Source organism: Dama dama, chromosome 31 (assembly GCF_033118175.1).
Source record: "Dama dama isolate Ldn47 chromosome 31, ASM3311817v1, whole genome shotgun sequence".
Lineage (NCBI taxonomy): Eukaryota > Metazoa > Chordata > Mammalia > Artiodactyla > Cervidae > Dama > Dama dama.
Genome location: NC_083711.1, coordinates 56,738,077 through 56,755,010, shown reverse-complemented (window position 1 = coordinate 56,755,010; position 16,934 = coordinate 56,738,077). Strand labels below are relative to the sequence as shown.

The window sequence follows — 16,934 nt, the reverse complement described above, 5'->3', positions numbered from 1 at the left end:
TTTATTACCCGGTAACTTAACTCTCACCTAATAGACAAGAGTGTGTATAAATCTGATGAAATTATCACACTGAGAGATAACAAGGGGGAGGGGGGGAGAGGAGGAATACAGCTCTCCTGGGAAAGAGGAAGTGGGGACATTTACTTACAAAAGGAAGGAGAAACTGGACGAGAAACCCTCAGGTTAAGAGGATTAAACTGCAGAGATTGAACACCGTGACTCTGCCTTTCTCTGAGCTTTCCTTGAAATGGCATACTCAAATTACGGGAAGGTAAGTTTGGTTTTGATTTCATTCATTTTCCCACAGATTCACTTTTTAAAGCTTTTCTAGAGCTCACTTCTATTTCTTTCTTGCCACAAGTCTTAATATCTGGATGTGAGAAATCTCTGAGAATCTCCTCTTTGCAAGTGAATTATTTTCTTTCATGGGGTTGGGTGAAAGTAAAAGGGAGAAATTAAATATTTCTCTTTCTAGTTCTAAGTAAGATACTTTTTTCATAGAAAGACATGTTGTAGCTGGGCAAGATAAAACGGTAAAGAAATGGCCAGCTGCAGTGGAAAGAGCGAAAAGGGTAATATGCCTAAGGTCAGACAGTGAATTGACTAGTGGTTTCTTTCCTTCAGGGATAAGAAGCAACCCACTCCCAATGTCCTTGCTACAAAACAGGTTTCCTGACTTTGCTTGGGTAGTCATTAACTAGATGAGAATATAAATTGAGCAGGTTTCATTCACAGGAACCACTTGGAGAAGGGAATGGCCACCCACTCCAGTGTTCTAGCCTGGAGAATCCCATGGATGGAGGAGCCTGGTGGGCTAGAGTCCACGCGGTTGCATAGAGTCGGACACAACTGAGACACACAGACACACACGGAGACCACAGTGTGGGCTGAAGGACAGAATGGGCCAATATTAAGAACAGAATTCATGGGCAAGTCATAGAGCTTTTACCTCTTGACTGGAATGATACTTCTCCCAATAATGCCAGTTTGTTTTTTTAAGCTGACCAGTGAAGTATGTCCCAGAGTACTCTGAAAAAGTGGTGTACAAATGCAAAATCCCTAGCTGTAAGCTGAAGTGTAGACGCAAGGGGAAGTCTTTGAAAAGATTTAAACAGGGGGAGGGAAGCCAGGTGTGCTGCAGCCCGTGGGGTCGCACAGAGTCAGACGCAACCTGACAACTGAACTAACAGAGGGAAAGGCGTGTCAAATGCAGATGCATCTAGCTCCTCAGAGAAGAGTGAATCACAACTGAGCTGGAATGGAGTTTATTTGCCCTTGGATTGAGAGGAAAAGTTAAGAAACTTAAGCATATGTGACTCTGTGGCATCGATCATTTAATTTCTGAGCCTCAGTTACTTCTCTGCTGGCTCAGACGGTAAAGAATCTGTCTGCAATGCAGGAGATCCCGGTTCTGGGCGGGGAAGATCCCCCAAAGGAGGATCTTGCCTGGAGAATTTCCACGGACAGAGTCTATAGGGTCACAAGGAGGAGGATATGACTGGGCAACTAACTCTTTCAGTTGCCTAATTTGTAAAATGGGAAAACCAGTAAATTACTGCAAGTATGTTATAGGATTAAGTGAGAGCTATAGACAGCTCCTAGCACAGTGCATGCGTACTGTACAAAACCCATAAATATCAGCTCCTTTCCACCTATCCACTTTACCTTTCATTCATGAAATTGTTAAAAAGAACACTGACTGTCCACTGCATACCCTGTGATTGCTGTGGAGAGTGAGACAGATACATTTGCTTCCCTCAGGCCATGGGGCTTAACCAAGGTTGCTGTGGCTGAAGCTCAGAAAGCTCAGGGATCTTAAACTGGAAAGGAAGGCAGGGGCCCCGCGGTTCAAGAATTTACAGGCTGCATGAGGGAATTTCGTCTTTAATGGAAATATTTTATTTTTTAAAATTATTATTCTAATAATTAAATTATTATTTACTTTTAAAAATTGGAGTATAGTTGCTTGGCAATGATGTGTTAGATTCTGCTGTACTATACGGTGAATCAGCTATGAAAAGCGAAAGTGTGAAAGTGTTAATCACTCAGTCTCGTCCGACTCTTTGCGACCTTAGCCCACCAGGCTCCTCTGTTCAGGGATTCTCCAGGCAACAATATCAGAGTGGATGTTTATATATAATCCCTCTGTGTTTGAGTCTTCCTCACAACTGAAGTATTTTAAATAAGCTTGAGAGCAGTCTGTAGAAAGGGGCAGAAGCTCCAGCCAGTGAGAGCTGATGCTTACTTGAATCACACAATAGAAGATGAGAAGGCAGAAACACTTTCCACACAGATTTAGGAGATAAAATGAGAATATGTTTTAGCTGATGAAGAGAAAGGCTATGAGGGAAATGGTTTCCCCAAACCCAAAATCTATGTTTTAATTTCTTCTTATCGGTCAGTTCAGTTCAGTTGCTTATTCGTGTCCGACTCTTTGCGACCCCGTGGACTGCAGGACGCCAGGCTTTCCTGTCCATTAGCAACTCCTTACTCAACAGCTTACTCAAACTCATGTCATTGAGTCGGTGTAAATCTGCTTTTGCTCATTTCCTCGTTGTTTTTCTTATCTAATAAAGGGTCTACTAGGGGCTTCTCTGGCGGCTCAGATGGTAAAGAATCCACCTGCAATTCAGGAGAGGTTCAGTCCCTGGGTTGGGAAGATCCCCTGGAGAAGGGAATGGCAACCTACTCTGGTATTCTGGCCTGGAGAATTCCATGGACTGTATAGTCCATGGGGTTGAAAGGAGTTGGAAATGCCTGAGTGACTTTCACTTTCACACTTCACAATAAAGGGTCTACGAATCAATGTCAAATTCAGGAAATCGCCGTCTTCCCATCTGACTGCTGGCTTCTCAGTCTCTTATCCATCAGTTGCGCCGTGAAGTTACACATCCTAGTTTACAGCATTAAATGAGAACAGTCACTGACACTTCCTTTTCCAGAATTTCTTTGAGGGGCCATTAGAAGAAGAAAATGTGATTCTTACATTGTATCCAGTTAATGAGGAAATTATTGAAGACCATCAAGTGGATCCAGGTGTTTCTTCAACTTCGGAAGTCAAAGAGGCACCGAATACAAATGATCAAGGTATGAAGACCACAGGGTTAGCTCCCAGGAAAAGTAGGTTCCCCTGACTTCTAGCTATGTGACACCCAGCTGAATTCTCACCTTGATAACCTGTGGGAAGAGATTTCTCAAACTCCATTACTTCTCCTTTGCTAAGCACCCTTACTGTCTTACTTTGAAAAAGATGGTTATGTGGAGTGCTTTGAATAGAGCATCATCTTATGTGGCAACCAGATGTGAGCTCAAATTCCCAACTGACGAAGCTCAGTCTTCTTTTCATTTTGGTGAATACGCTTTTTACATACCTCTTACGAAGACCAAATCATTTTTTTCTGAGTTTTTTTTTGCTATATGTAATTGACACAGAAAACATTGTATCATTTTAAGGTATATAATGTGATGATTGATGTATGTGTCTATTGCAAAATGATGACCAAATAAGATTATGAACAATAATAAGAAATTAAGAAATGATGACGAAATAAGAACACATTCATCATCTCACAAGTTAACTCCCTTCACCATGGTGAGAACATTTTAAGATTTACTCTCTTAATTTTTCAGAATACATTTTAGCATTAACTATAGTTACCTTGATATGCATTAGATCCCTGGAACTTACTCATCTTAAAACTGAAAATTTGTACTCTTTGATCCAGGGAAACTCCCCATTTCCCTTGCCCCCAGTTCCTGGCAACCACCAATATACTCTCTGTGCGTGAATTCAGCTTTTTAGATTCCACATATAAGATCAGATGGTATTTGGGAGGCTAAATCACTTTGAAAACATCTAGTCTTTTGCTTGGTGAGTAATTACTGATGAAATATCTAGTAGACTCTTCGTATCTGTTCTTGGGGCTTCGTATAGAGGCATCAAAGAAGTATTTTTAGAATGATCTTATTTGGCAGGGGCAAATAACGAGGGCTTCAGGATAGAGCAGATAGTGACAAGTTAAAGCTAGGCAAAGCGATGTGAGACAGGGTAACATTTCTCTGTTGAGGAAAATGAGGCAGGTGGACAGAAAGGAGGACTGTTGTGGGATGGTGTGGTTTTAATGATTTCTATAAGGACAGATAGTTTGTGGACCCACATCCAGATGTTTTGGAGAGCAATCCAATGTAATGTTCTATTCAGGAGGTTGGTGATGGCTGTAAAAAGTAGTTTACTGAATGTAGTATAAAAAGTTTATAATTTCAAAATGTGGGTTTGAGTCCTAGGTCTGCCATTTTCATGATGGTGTGATCTTGGTTAAGTCCTTGAATTCTTTAATCTATTACCTTATTTGTAAGACGAGGACAAAATACTGGATACATATATGTGCAAATTGAGTTGTGGGGAGTGAGAACTTCGCAAAATTAGAAAGAATTTTACAAATAGATTAATGTATTGCTATTTTGGTCCCCTTCTTTCCTCAGTTCCTATTCCTCAAATAAATGAGCTTGAGGAAGATTGTCCAAGCTCCAACTTTAGAAGATCAGTTTGCCCCTTGCCGACCACATTGCCTCCAATTAACGATGTGAGTCGGGACACTCTGCGGTACTGGTGCCAACAGCTTAAGCTGAGTACCGACGGCCAGGTGAGTGCACTGGTGGGACTCTCTGGTGCTCGGAACAAGCATGGGAGCGCTGCCAGCTTTTAATTTTTATGAGAAGTGAAGTTGCTAAGTCGTATGCGACTCTGTGATCCCATGGGCTGTAGGCTACCAGGCCCCTCCATCTGCGGAATTCTCCAGGCAAAAGTACTGGAGTTGGTTGCCATTTCCTTCTCCAGGGGATTTTCCTGACCTGGGGATCAAACCTAGGTCTCCCGCATTGCAGGCAGACGCTTTACCCTCTGAGCCACCAGTGAAGGCCTTTAATTTTAATTTTTATTTCCCTTCTTAATTTCCTTAGAAAATAGAAGTTTATCGGAGACTCCAGGAACATGCTTATCCTGAAAAAGATCAGGTGAGTGAGGAATGTGGTGATGTAAGTGCTGTAAATTTCCCCTCTTCTCCACCATCTCTATACCTTGTACCTTGAAGGCAAGGTTTCTCATTCAAGACAATTGGCATCTGGGGCCAATTAGTTTCTTTTTCTCCTGAGGGTTGTCCTGTGCATTTTAGGATGTTTAGTAGGCTAAATATCCCTGGATTCTACCCACAACGTGTCAGTGGCCTCCCTCCTCCTACACACAGTTTAGCAAACAAAATGTCTCCCAGCTGAGAATCAGTAGTCTGAGGGAACTGACATTCCTAAACCATTTCTACACTGACATACACAGGTCATGCATGAAGGCCAATGCATGAAGAATGATAAAATCGGCACAAACATGCTTAGGGCAGGGGCACTTCACTGCATACTTATTGTGAATTTCGTTTGCAGTATATTCCTAAATCATCACGGGAGGCCCGAATGCACTCGTGTTCAAGGAAACACAACGTGGTGACCAAGAGAGGAAGTGTACAGAAAAGGAAGATGAGGAAGGGTGAGGAACAGACTAGCGTGGTTGAGGTGGTAACTTCAGCTCAGGCGGCCATGCTGGCAGCGTGGTCAAGAATTGCTGCAAGGGCTGTTCAACCGAAGGCTGTGAATTCACGTGCTCTTCGTACCTCTGAATCCTTTCTGCCACAAGCCTCAGGTAAGATCAACCTTAAAGAGTGGTTACCACGCCAGAGAAAGAAGGCAGTCTTTTTAAAAAAAAAATTGCTTTATTTTATTTTTTGGTTTCACTACATGGCATGTGGGATCTTAGTTCCCGCCACCGGGGGATTGAACCTATGCCCCCTGCATTGAAAGTGTGAAGTCTTAACCACTGGACCTCCAGGGAAGTCCCAGAAGACACACTTTTTTAGTCCAATACTAATGGTAGTTAAAGTGAGAGTTAAAATATCTGCAGATGCAATGTTAGCTTCACAGAGGGCTTAGCTTTTGATTGATAGTCAAATTTTGCCTGAATGGCTCTGAGTCGGGGGACTGAGTTGGGGATATTTTCTCACCACCAAACAGAAGGTGGGAAGAAAGCATAATCTGATAACGAGGCCAGCCATGGCCAGAGATCTTCCCCTTTCTCTCAGAGAAACCCAAGGTTTCTCAGTGTAAACCCTAATATCCTGATTCATAAAACTGAAGATATCAACTCCAACTTCATAGAATGACTGTGAGGCTTATGAGATACAACTTGGCTTATTAAAAGTAGGCAACAAGTAATTGAATATGTGGGGCCCCTGTCCTCTTGAGAAATCTTGAGTGAGCATAACTGGGCTTCATCTTTCTTCAGTTCCTGCTCCTCCTTCTGTTTTCATTTCCAGGACAACCTCCCTCAGGTCAGTACACAGTCACTGTCTTCTGTGGCTTGAATTCTTTTTCTCCCTCCACCCCATTTCCAGAGGCGTCTGAAGCCTGTTATTCAGGACTGACTTGTGTGGCATTGTTCGCCACACAGAGACCCAGATGGAAAAAGAGAACAGATTGGGAGCTAAAACTGGTCTGCTGGCTGCCCCCCACCCCCAGGCTGTACTTCCTTCTGTGAGGAGAAACGAGCGCCTTTTACTAGTGTTCAAAAGCAGTATCCAGCCACAAAGCTGTCTCGGAGATCTGCTTCCCCGACGAGAACACCTCTTTCTAATTTTCATTAATGTGCCATATGAGCAAGTGGCACCCAGACTTACCCTTTCAGCTCCTCTTCATCCAGTTTATCAAGGTGCTTCATGCAGTTATCAAGCACCTACTGGGATACAGGCGAGTGCCTAGCCACCATGTATATTGTGCCATAGCATCTTTACTCTTTTTAAATTTATTTCTTTAAAATTTATTTTGTTGAAGTCATAGTTGATTTACAAAATTGTGTTAATTTATAATGTATAGCAAGTGATCCAGTTACATATACTCATACATGCTTCTGCATATTCTTTTCCATTATGACATCAAAGGATATTGAATATAGTTCCTTGTACTATACAGCAGGACCTTATTGTTTATCCATTCTATACATAATAGCTTGCACCTGCTAATCTCAAACTTCCCATCCATCCCTCCCACACCCCTCCCCCTTGGCAACCACAAGTCTTCATTCTCTGCATCTGAGTCTGTTCCACTTTGTAGATAAGTTCATTTGTGTCCATATTTTAGATTCCACATGTAAGTGGTATCATATGGTGTTTGTCTTTCTCTTTCTGACTCACTTAGTATGATAATCTCCAGGCCCATCCACGTTGCTGCAAATGGCATTGTTTCATTCTTTTTTATGGCTGAGTAATATTCCACTGGGGCTTCCCAGATGGTGCAGTGGTAAAGAATCCACCTGCCAATGCAGAAGACTTGGGTTTGATCCCTGGGTCGCAAAGATCCCCCGAAGGAAATGGCAACCTGTTCCGGTATTCTTGCCTGGGAAATTCTTGCCTGGTGGGCTACAGTTCATGGGGTTGCAGAGTTGGACATGACTGAGTGAGTGAGCACAATATTCCATTCCATTCCATTCCATCTTCTTTATCCATTCGTTGATGGACATTTAGATTTTTTTCCCCCATGTTTTGGCTATTGTAAATAGTGCTGTTATGAATACTGGGGTGCATGTATATTTTTGAATTATAGTTTTGTCTGAATATATGCCCAGGAGATGGATTGCTGGATTATATAGAAATTTCTACCTTTATGGTGTCATGTCTTACATTGAAGTCTTTAAGCCATTTTGAATTCATTTTTGTATGTGGCATAAGGATGTATTCTAACTTGATTGATTTACATGCAGCTGTAACTTTCCCAACACCATTTCCTGAAGAGACTGTCTTTTCTTCATTATACACTCTTGCCTCCTTTGTCAAAGATTAGTTGAGCCAAGTGTGTGGGTTCACTTCTTGGCTCTCTTTTCCATTCCATTGGCTCAGATGTCTGTTTTTGTGTCAACACCATGCTGTTTTCATTAATGTACCTTGTAGTGTTTTCTGAAGTCTGAGAAGGTTATGCTTCTACTTTGCTCTTTTCCCTCAGGATTGTTTGGTAATTCAGGCTCTTATGGTTCCATATCAATTTTAGGGTTACTTGTTCTAGTTTTGTGAAAAATCTCATGGGTAATTTGATAGGGATCACATTAAGTCTGTAGATTGCTTTGGGTGGTATAGCCATTTAAACAATATTAGTTCTACTATTCAAGAGCATGGTAATCTCTACTCTTTTACAGTGTGGGGAGCTTTTATAGCTACTTAAGCCTACATTGATTGATCCTTTCTCTAAATTTCAGACACTGGATATCTACTCCCAGTAGATGGGATTTCTTCTGTTGTCTCTCAAATATCCCATCTCCCCAATTAGATTGTTCCTCCGACTTTTAAACAAAGATCTTTCTGCCTGTTTTCTATGGTTGAGGTAGTACGATGAAGTGGTTAGGCAAATGGACCGTGCGTCTAGAATACCTATATCCTTGTTTTGGTTCTGGGAAAATTATGTTCTTTTCACACTGTAAGCTTCATTTACCTCACCTGTAAATTAAAGCAAATACTAATAATGTCTTAAGGATAAATATATTAATATGTGTGAATCGCTTAGCAAAATCCTAGACACAAAGCAAGTTCTCCTGAAAGTCGATTGCTGGTACCCTGTGTGCTGTGCAGTTTGTGAATCAGATTATGGTGTCTTTGGTCTACATTCTTTATGATTATTCAGTTGATTCATCAACAGGACATAAGAGTGAAATTAAGAGAGACTCACTGAGGGGTTGAAATGGGGTGCTGTTATCCGATCTTAGCCATTTACATTTGCTTGTTTTTCCCTGTCTAGGTGTCCGGTGGTGTGTGGTCCATGGCAGACCGCTCTTGGCAGACACAGAGGGTTGGGTTCGCCTGCAGTTCCAAGCAGGTCAGGCCTGGGTGCCCGACACCCCCAGGAGGATGACCTCTCTCTTCATGCTACCTGCCTGCATTTTCGCACCCCCAGACCTGGAAGATAACCTGTTATGCCCTGAATGTGCTAAGAGGTACCCCTTAAGTATATATATATTTTTCTTTTTTATTTATTTTTATTAGTTGGAGGCTAATTACAATATTGTAGTGGACTTTGCCATACATTGACATGAATCAGCCATGGATTTACATGTGTTCCCCATCCTGATCCCCCCTCCTGCCTCCCTCCCCATCCGATCCCTCTGGGTCTTCCTAGTGCACCAACCCTGGGCACTTGTCTCATGCATCCAACCTGGGCTGGTGATCTGTTTCACCCTTGATAGTATACTTGTTTCAATGCTGTTCTCTCAGAACATAGCATCCTGGCCTTCTCCCACAGAGTCCCAAAGTAAGTATATTTTTAAGTATGGCTAGACGGCTAGATGGGTTTCTGAATAATTTGGTGGGAAAAGGCAGAGGGGAAGCATGCTGTTTCATTAATTTGTCATACAGATCAGAATCCATATGCCATATATCCAGAAAGCCATATAGAATTCACCTGCAATGCAGGAGACTCTGGTTTGATTCCTGGGTTGGGAAGATCTGCTAGAGAAGGGATAGGCTACTGACTCCAGTATTCTGGCCTGGAGAATTCCATGGACTGTGCAGTCCGTGGGGTCACAAAGAGTTGTACACGACTGAGTGACTTTCACTTTCAGGGAAATAGGAAGCAAAAATAATTTAGTGGTAGAATAGAACTCAGATAAATACAGCTTCTTCTTAGCAACCTTAATAAAGCATCTGACAAGTTGGACCTTAACTGTCTCAATTTTAGAGAGATCTGTTCCTTTTGTTGTTATTGATTTTTGGTTGTGCTGGGTCTTCTTTGCTGCATATTGGCTTTCTCTAGTTGCATTGAGCAGGGGCTACCCTTCATTGCAGTGCATGGCCTTCTTGTTGTGGTGGCTTCTCTTATGGACATAGGCTCTAGGCACAGGCTTCAGTAGTTGTGGTGCATGGGCTTAGCTGCATCTCGATATGTGGAATCTTCCTAGACCAGGGATTGAAACCTCGTCCCCTGCATTGGCAGTTGGATTCTTATCCACTCTACCACCATGGAAGTCTGAGAGATCTGTTTTAAGAAAGAAAAAATTAGAGTTCTTACCATATGTCAGATAACTTAGCTGGGGATACAAAAATTAATGACAAAACCCATTTAGCATGCCGGGATGAAAATGACTAAGAGATGCTATGAAAATATATGGGTAGTACTTATATTGGAGTGACTTAGGGAAATTTTAGAAGGGATTACATGTACTGAGGAAGAGCTCACCAGTTAGAAATTAACAATTTGGGCATTTTGGTAGTGAAAACAGCCCATACCAATACCTGAAAGTGGAAGAATATGACCTACTTATGGACTGCAAATAGGTCAATAAATTGAAGCTTATTGATGAGTAAGTCTACAAAGGGAAGGAGCAGACTACTGGTTTTATATCTATATTAAAGGTCTCTTATATTATCCTGCAAGTCATAGTCTCCCAGTCACTTTTGGGACATAAGACTTCTTTGAGAAAATGATGATAGTGACATACCCTCCATCCAAGAAAATACACATTAGGAATACACACAAGCAGTGCCTTAGGTTTTGTATAGACACATAATTCCCAATGGTCATCCATAAGTACAAAATCCAGCTTACGGTGATAGGATTGGCTGGAGGTGATTCAAGATTGGTGTGAAGGGAAATTATAGTATTTTTTTTTTTTTTGGATGGTAGACTGAAATCTTGCAACAGAGACTAGATTGGAAGGTAAGAGATTATTGTAATAACTCTGGGAAGATGTAATTTATGACCTAGATAAAGAATTTAAGGAGAAATGTAAGAGTTGCAGGAGTGTAGAGAAACAGATGCCATCTTATTAGAGGTTAGGTATTAACAGAAGTTCCTCTGAGCCACCAGGGAAGTCCATTAATAGAAGTTCAATTCGATGGCCAAAAATTACATGTGGTACATGCTTGACATGTGTCCAGTGTTCAGAAAGTATGGGTTAGAGAGAAACATCTTTGGGAATTAGAAGGGACTGCAGAATAATCTCGAAGGCAATGGCATCCCACTCCAGTACTCTTGCCTGGAAAATCCCAAGGACGGAGGAGCCTGGTGGGCTGCAGTCCATGGGGTCACTAAGAGTCGGACTCGACTGAGCAACTTCACTTTCACTTTTCACTTTCATGCATTGGAGAAGGAAATGGCAACCCACTCCAGTGTTCTTGCCTGGAGAATCCCAGGGACGGCGGAGCCTGGTACGCTGCCGTCTATGGGGTCACACAGAGTCGGACACGACTGAAGCGACTTAGCAGCAGCAGCAGCAGAAGAATCTTAAAGAGAATCAGCTTATTGATGACAAGTGAGCAATGAAGACTGAAAAAGTGCAGCTACAGGTTGGGAGATAAGTGAGAAAGCCAAGGGTGGAGAGTTTCAGAAGGAAATGGTTGGCAGTAAGATAGCAATGCAGTGCTGTTGCGAATGTCAATTTGGGATGCTACTGGTGGTCTTTTTGAGAGCAGGTTGAGAGGGTCAGGTGATAGTTAGAGGAGAGCACGTGAAGAACTAGGACAGGTCATACTGATGACCTCTACTACTTGAACTGAGCAAGAGGAGATAGGTGAGTCAATAATACCAAGGGAGCTTGCTTGTGTCTTTCCCTCCTTCCTTCCTTTTTCTTTTTTGTTTTTAAAGGGCATACCAAGAGCTTTGTGAACAGAGAGGGCATTTGGAGAGAAGCTGAGAGGAGGAAAGGGAGGGTATAAAGACAGAGGTGGCAGCACCAATTGTAGTGTACAGAATAGGAGCCCTGATATTAAGCGGACAATCTTTCTTTTGTTTGCCACATAAAATCTTGTTACTTTTTAAAAATCTTTTTAATTTTAAAATCTTTTAGGTGGTAGGGCAAACTACTCAGACTCCAGAAGTGTATTCCTTATCGATCATTTTCAAGGATTTGGTATGGGATAATCTATCTTATTCTAAACATTTTTTCAAAATTCTTTTCTGATTTGCTTTATAGGAATAAGAAGATTATGAAAAGGTTAATCGCAATGGGGAGGAGGAAGAAAGCTGGTTTGGATTCATCAACATCATTGCTTTCAAACGGGCCATGTCTTAAGACAGACTAAGTGATTACCAGAGGGCAAGGAATGGGAGGTGGGGAAGCGGGTGAAGGGGTAATTTTACGGTAATCATGGTAACTAGATTTTTGTAGTGTCAAATAGCGAATTACTGTGTCACATATCTGTGGTGGGTGTGTGCATGTGTGTGCTCAATAGCTCAGTCCTTCAGTTGTGCTCGATTCTTCGGGACCTCACGGACTTCAGTCTGCCAGGCTTTGCTGTCCATGGAATTTTCCAGGTGAGAATGCTGGTGGAGGACTTGCCATTTCCTTCTCCAAGGGAAACTTCCTGACCCAGGGATCAAACCTGCATCTCCTGCATTGGCAGGAGGATTCTTCACCACTGTGCCGTCTGGGAAGCCCTGTACCTCTGTAACGTAATATTTTATATGATTTTACCTCAGTTTTTAAAAAATTAGAATCCACCACTGAAGTCATCTGGTCTTGGACTTTTGCTTGATGAGAAGATTTTGATTACTGATTCAATCTCCTTACTAGTAATCAGGGGGAAAAGGATAAATGGTGGAGAGCTCGCAGTTAAAGTGATTCACATCCGGATGACTGCTATTCTCTGTTCTCACCGTCCTCAGCGTGGCCTGATGCCTTAAGTACGATGGGAATGTCTGTATTCTGTACTTAAGGTTTGCCTGAAAGTGACTATTACTAGCTATGTGTTGATAGAATGTAATTTGGTTTTGTTTTAGTTAATACATTTTTTTAGCAGTTTTTGACTTAATGCTGAATACTCCATTGTCTGGATATACCATGATATATCCATTCATATCTTGAAGGCCACCTTGGTTACTTCTAAGTTTTGGCAATTATGAATAAAGCTGCTATATACATTTGTGTGCAGGTTTTTGTGTGAACACACAGTTTTCAACTCATTTGGGTAAATACCAAGGAGTGTTATTTCTGAATCTTATAAATGTATGTTTAGTTCTGTAAGAAGCTGCCAAACTGGCTCTCCTGTTTTGTATTCCCACCAGCAGTGAATGAGACTTCCTTCTGCTCCACATCCTCACTAGCATTTGGGGATGTTTGTTAGTGCTTTGGATCTTGGCCATTCTTAAAGGTGTGCAGTAGTGCCATTTTAATTTGCAATTCCCTAGTGATATATGATATATGATTAGGACATCTTTTCATGTATTTTGTTAGATCAACTAGGAATAAGAAAAGATTTTTAGCTTCTTTTATTTCTTCTCTAGAAATCTTCCTTTCTTTGGAGTTGAGTTTCTGACCTATATCACATTTTTTCTAGAGCTTTTTAAAAAAAGAATCCAGCTCTATTAAGCCAGACATTAATTTGCAAGAGGTTTGTAAAACAATGTAACTCTTCTGGCTAAATTTATTTTCAAGAAATATATTATGTTTCATAAAGGTATTTAAGTAACAAGTTTATTGTTACTTTTAATGAACAAATATTTTAGAAAAATTTGTTTTAATGTCTCATCTGGCAGTTAGTGATAGACAAGCAAAATCTCAATAATTCTCAATTTTTAAGTGTGCAAAGGAGCTATAAGACCAAACTGGTGAGAATCATTGAGCTAGTTCAACCCTCTCTCTCTTGTTCCCTCAATTTTTAGAGGCTTGCAGTGAGAAGAGGTCCAGGGAGGTTGTGGCTCTGGTCCTGACATTCTTAGTTGGTGTAAACTTTTGAAAACAGTTGTGTCTGGAACACCTCCTCGCCAGTGTATTCAGTGTCTCTCTTCATTGGATCCTTATCTGGTTTTAAACATCTATGAGGTTTTTTGTTTTTTTTTTTTTTTTTTTAAAGGCCTGTCTCTATACATGTTCCTCCCTCCACATTACAACTGCTTGTAATTTCCCCTTGTATCAGACATTGTTCACACTCACATTCTTACTTCCTCATCTTCCACTCACTAATTCAATATATATTTATTGCAAGCCAACTACGTACCGTGTATAGTTCTACATGCTGATAACTCAGCAATGAGTTAAACAAAACCCTTATTCTTTTAAATCTTACAGTCTAGGGATTATATAGGTGTCCAGAAAATATTACCCAGAACTGATAAATAGGCAGTAAAGGATTATTCTTTCTGCCCAATGAAAGGAGTATCTTTCACTGCAATGCTGGGGTATGCATGTGTGCAAACTCAGTCATGTCCTACTCTTTGTGACCCATGGATTGTAGCATGCCAGGCTCCTTTGTCCATGGGCTTTTCCAGACAAGAATACTCAAGTGGTTTGCCATTTCCTTCTTCATCTGGGGTATATCTTTGACCTTATGTTGAATAAGCTGTCTTAGAACTTTGTAGGAGTAGAGGCCAACTTGGCAGAAAACTGATAGAAATAATTCTTGTCTGAGAGCAACATAAATAATTCCTATCCCTAGTAATACAAATGGATTTTGTTAGTAGAGGTGGAGTTATTTCCATCTGGTAGTAGAAATAGCTGCTGACATTACAGTTTATTGCTTAATAGGATATTAGTGTTTTTGCAACTATTAGCAAATTTATTTCAGCTTCCCTTTGGCTGATAATCTAAATCTCTGATACAAATTCTCATTTGAACAAGTCTTATGTACCATATTACTGGTTCCCTCATTATGTAATAATGGATGAATAGTTTATGATGATGAGTACACTCTTTGTCACGTGTTCATTTTATACTTTTTTGAGACATTTGTTTTCAACCTTTTGAAAATTACTTAGACTATAAGAAAATAAAATACCTATCAGGTGGTAAGAAGTCAAAAGAATAAAAGCAGGGTAGGATCACAGCTCCTAACTGCTGGCATAGTAGGTACTGTTTTATTTATAGATGGGGTCAGTAAGTCAACAAGTCCTGCACTTCTCTCTCTCAACTGTATGTGGAGTCCATCCTCTTCTCTCCTTTTTCACTGCCACCGCAGTAACCCAGACCACTGTCTTTTCTCATCTGACCTCCCCACCTTACTCCTACCTACTCCAATTATCGCCTATCAGATGATCATTCTTATAAACAATTATCTGATCATGTTCCTCTTTTCCATTGGCTCCCTATGCGGAGTCGTTTGGGGAGGTCTAAATCTTACACAATTCGAGAGTTCCTCTTTGAGAAAAATAATGCAAAACTTAGGTACCGAACCTTGAAAGTAGCGCAAATGATAGGTTCTGAAACTTCAGGTTCATTTAGCTTCATTATAAATCCGCCTCTGCCTACAAGTCTAGCCCCGCTTTTTTTCTACCTTTTTCTCCGTCAATTTCTGCCCAGAAGGCTCTTCCCATTCCTCTTTGCCTAGATAACTCTTTCAGTACTCAGCTTCCGATCTTCCCTGAAACCCCAGTTGGATTAGGGGCCTTTATAGAGTCTCCCAAGCCCCAGTCATCCCCTCAGATCTCCCTTTCTGGCAGACGTTGCTCTTTCAGCACCTTCAAAAGGCCCCTGGCTGGGCGGGGCTTGTTCCTGAAATGTGTCAGTGGGCGGGGCCCCAGCAGAGAGCGCGCCGGGGTCCGCTCTCTCTTTGGTCCGGAGGCGTGAGCCACCTTACCGGAACCCGCGCGTCTCGCATTGCGGCTCCGGCCGGAATTAACCCGGAAGCACACGCAGACGGGGCCGCACAGGTTCCTGGGTTGCGCGGCAGCTAGTGGCCTTCGCGACGGGGAAAGAGCGACGTCAGGACTTGGCAAGGTCCAGTGATGGCAGCCTCTTGCCACCACCCTTCGGAAAACTTTTTTCAGCCTTTCCACTCTTTCCGCACCCTCCTCTGAAAATTTTCTGACTGTTCTTTGGAGACAGATCTACTGGTGACCAAGTCCCTCCGTTTCTGTCTGAGAAAGTACTTCCCCTTCACTTTTGAAGGATAATTTTGCCAAACACAAAATTCTATTTTTTTTTTTTTTTTGAGGTACTTTAAACATCACTTCACTCTTTTTCTTACTTGCATATTTCCTGAAGAGAAGTCATGTTGTTGTCCAGTTGGTAAGTCGTGGCCCGCTCTTTGTAACCCCATGGACTGAATCCTGCCAGGCTTCCCTGCCCTTCACTATGTCCAGGAGTTTGCTCAAATTCGTGTCCATTGAGTCCGTGATGCTCTCTAACCATCTCATCCTCTGCTGTCCTCTTCTCCTTTTGCCTTCAACCTTTCCCAGCATCAGGGTTTTCTCCAGTGAGTTGGCTCTTCAAATCAGGTTGCCAAAGAAAGTATCTGGGCGTCAGCTTTTGCATCAGTTCTTCCAATGAATAGTCAGAGTTGATTTCCTTTAGGATTGACTGGTTTAATCTCCTTCCAGTCCAAGGGACTCGCAAGAGTTTTTTCCAGCACCACAATTTGAAAGCATCAATTATGCGCTCAGCCCAACCTTCTTTATGGTCCAACTCTCGCATCCTACATAACTACTGGAAAAACCATAGCTTTGTCTGGACAGACCTTTGTCCACAAAATGATCTCTTTGCTTTTGTTTTTCTGGTAGTCATTTATGGGGCAAACCCCTTTGCCAGGACAAGGCTGTGATACATTAAGGGGAGAGAAATCATAGGTTTCCCCTTTCTTCTCCAGACCTTCATTATGAAACTGTATATGAAACAGTGAATAGTATGTTCCTAATTATCTCCCTTTCCATCCCTGATAGCTCAGTTGGTAAAGAATCCTCCTGCCATGCAGGAGACACCGGTTTGATTCCTGGGCGGGGAAGATCTACTGGAGAAGGGATGGGCTACCCACTCCAGTATCCTTGGGCTTCCCTTGTGACTCAGCTGGTAGTGAATCCGCCTGCAATGCAGGGGACCTGGGTTCAATCCCTGGGTTTGGAAGATCCCCTGGAGAAGGGAAAGGCTACCCACTCCAGTATTCTGGCCTGGAGAATGCCATGGACGGTATTGTCCATGGGGTCTCAAA

The 16,934-nt window shown here is 41.9% G+C and overlaps 1 protein-coding gene across 1 annotated transcript; it reads left to right on the top strand.

Moving 5' to 3' along the window:
- Nucleotides 1-247: 247 nt before the first annotated feature.
- Nucleotides 248-12,098, top strand: DPPA2 (developmental pluripotency associated 2). The gene is made up of 7 exons (XM_061134190.1): nt 248-271; nt 2,943-3,087; nt 4,483-4,643; nt 4,960-5,013; nt 5,431-5,686; nt 8,821-9,016; nt 11,990-12,098. The coding sequence occupies exons 1-7, from the start codon at nt 248-250 to the stop codon at nt 12,096-12,098; spliced, it is 945 nt and encodes a 314-aa protein (XP_060990173.1).
- The last annotated feature ends 4,836 nt before the right edge of the window (nt 12,099-16,934 follow it).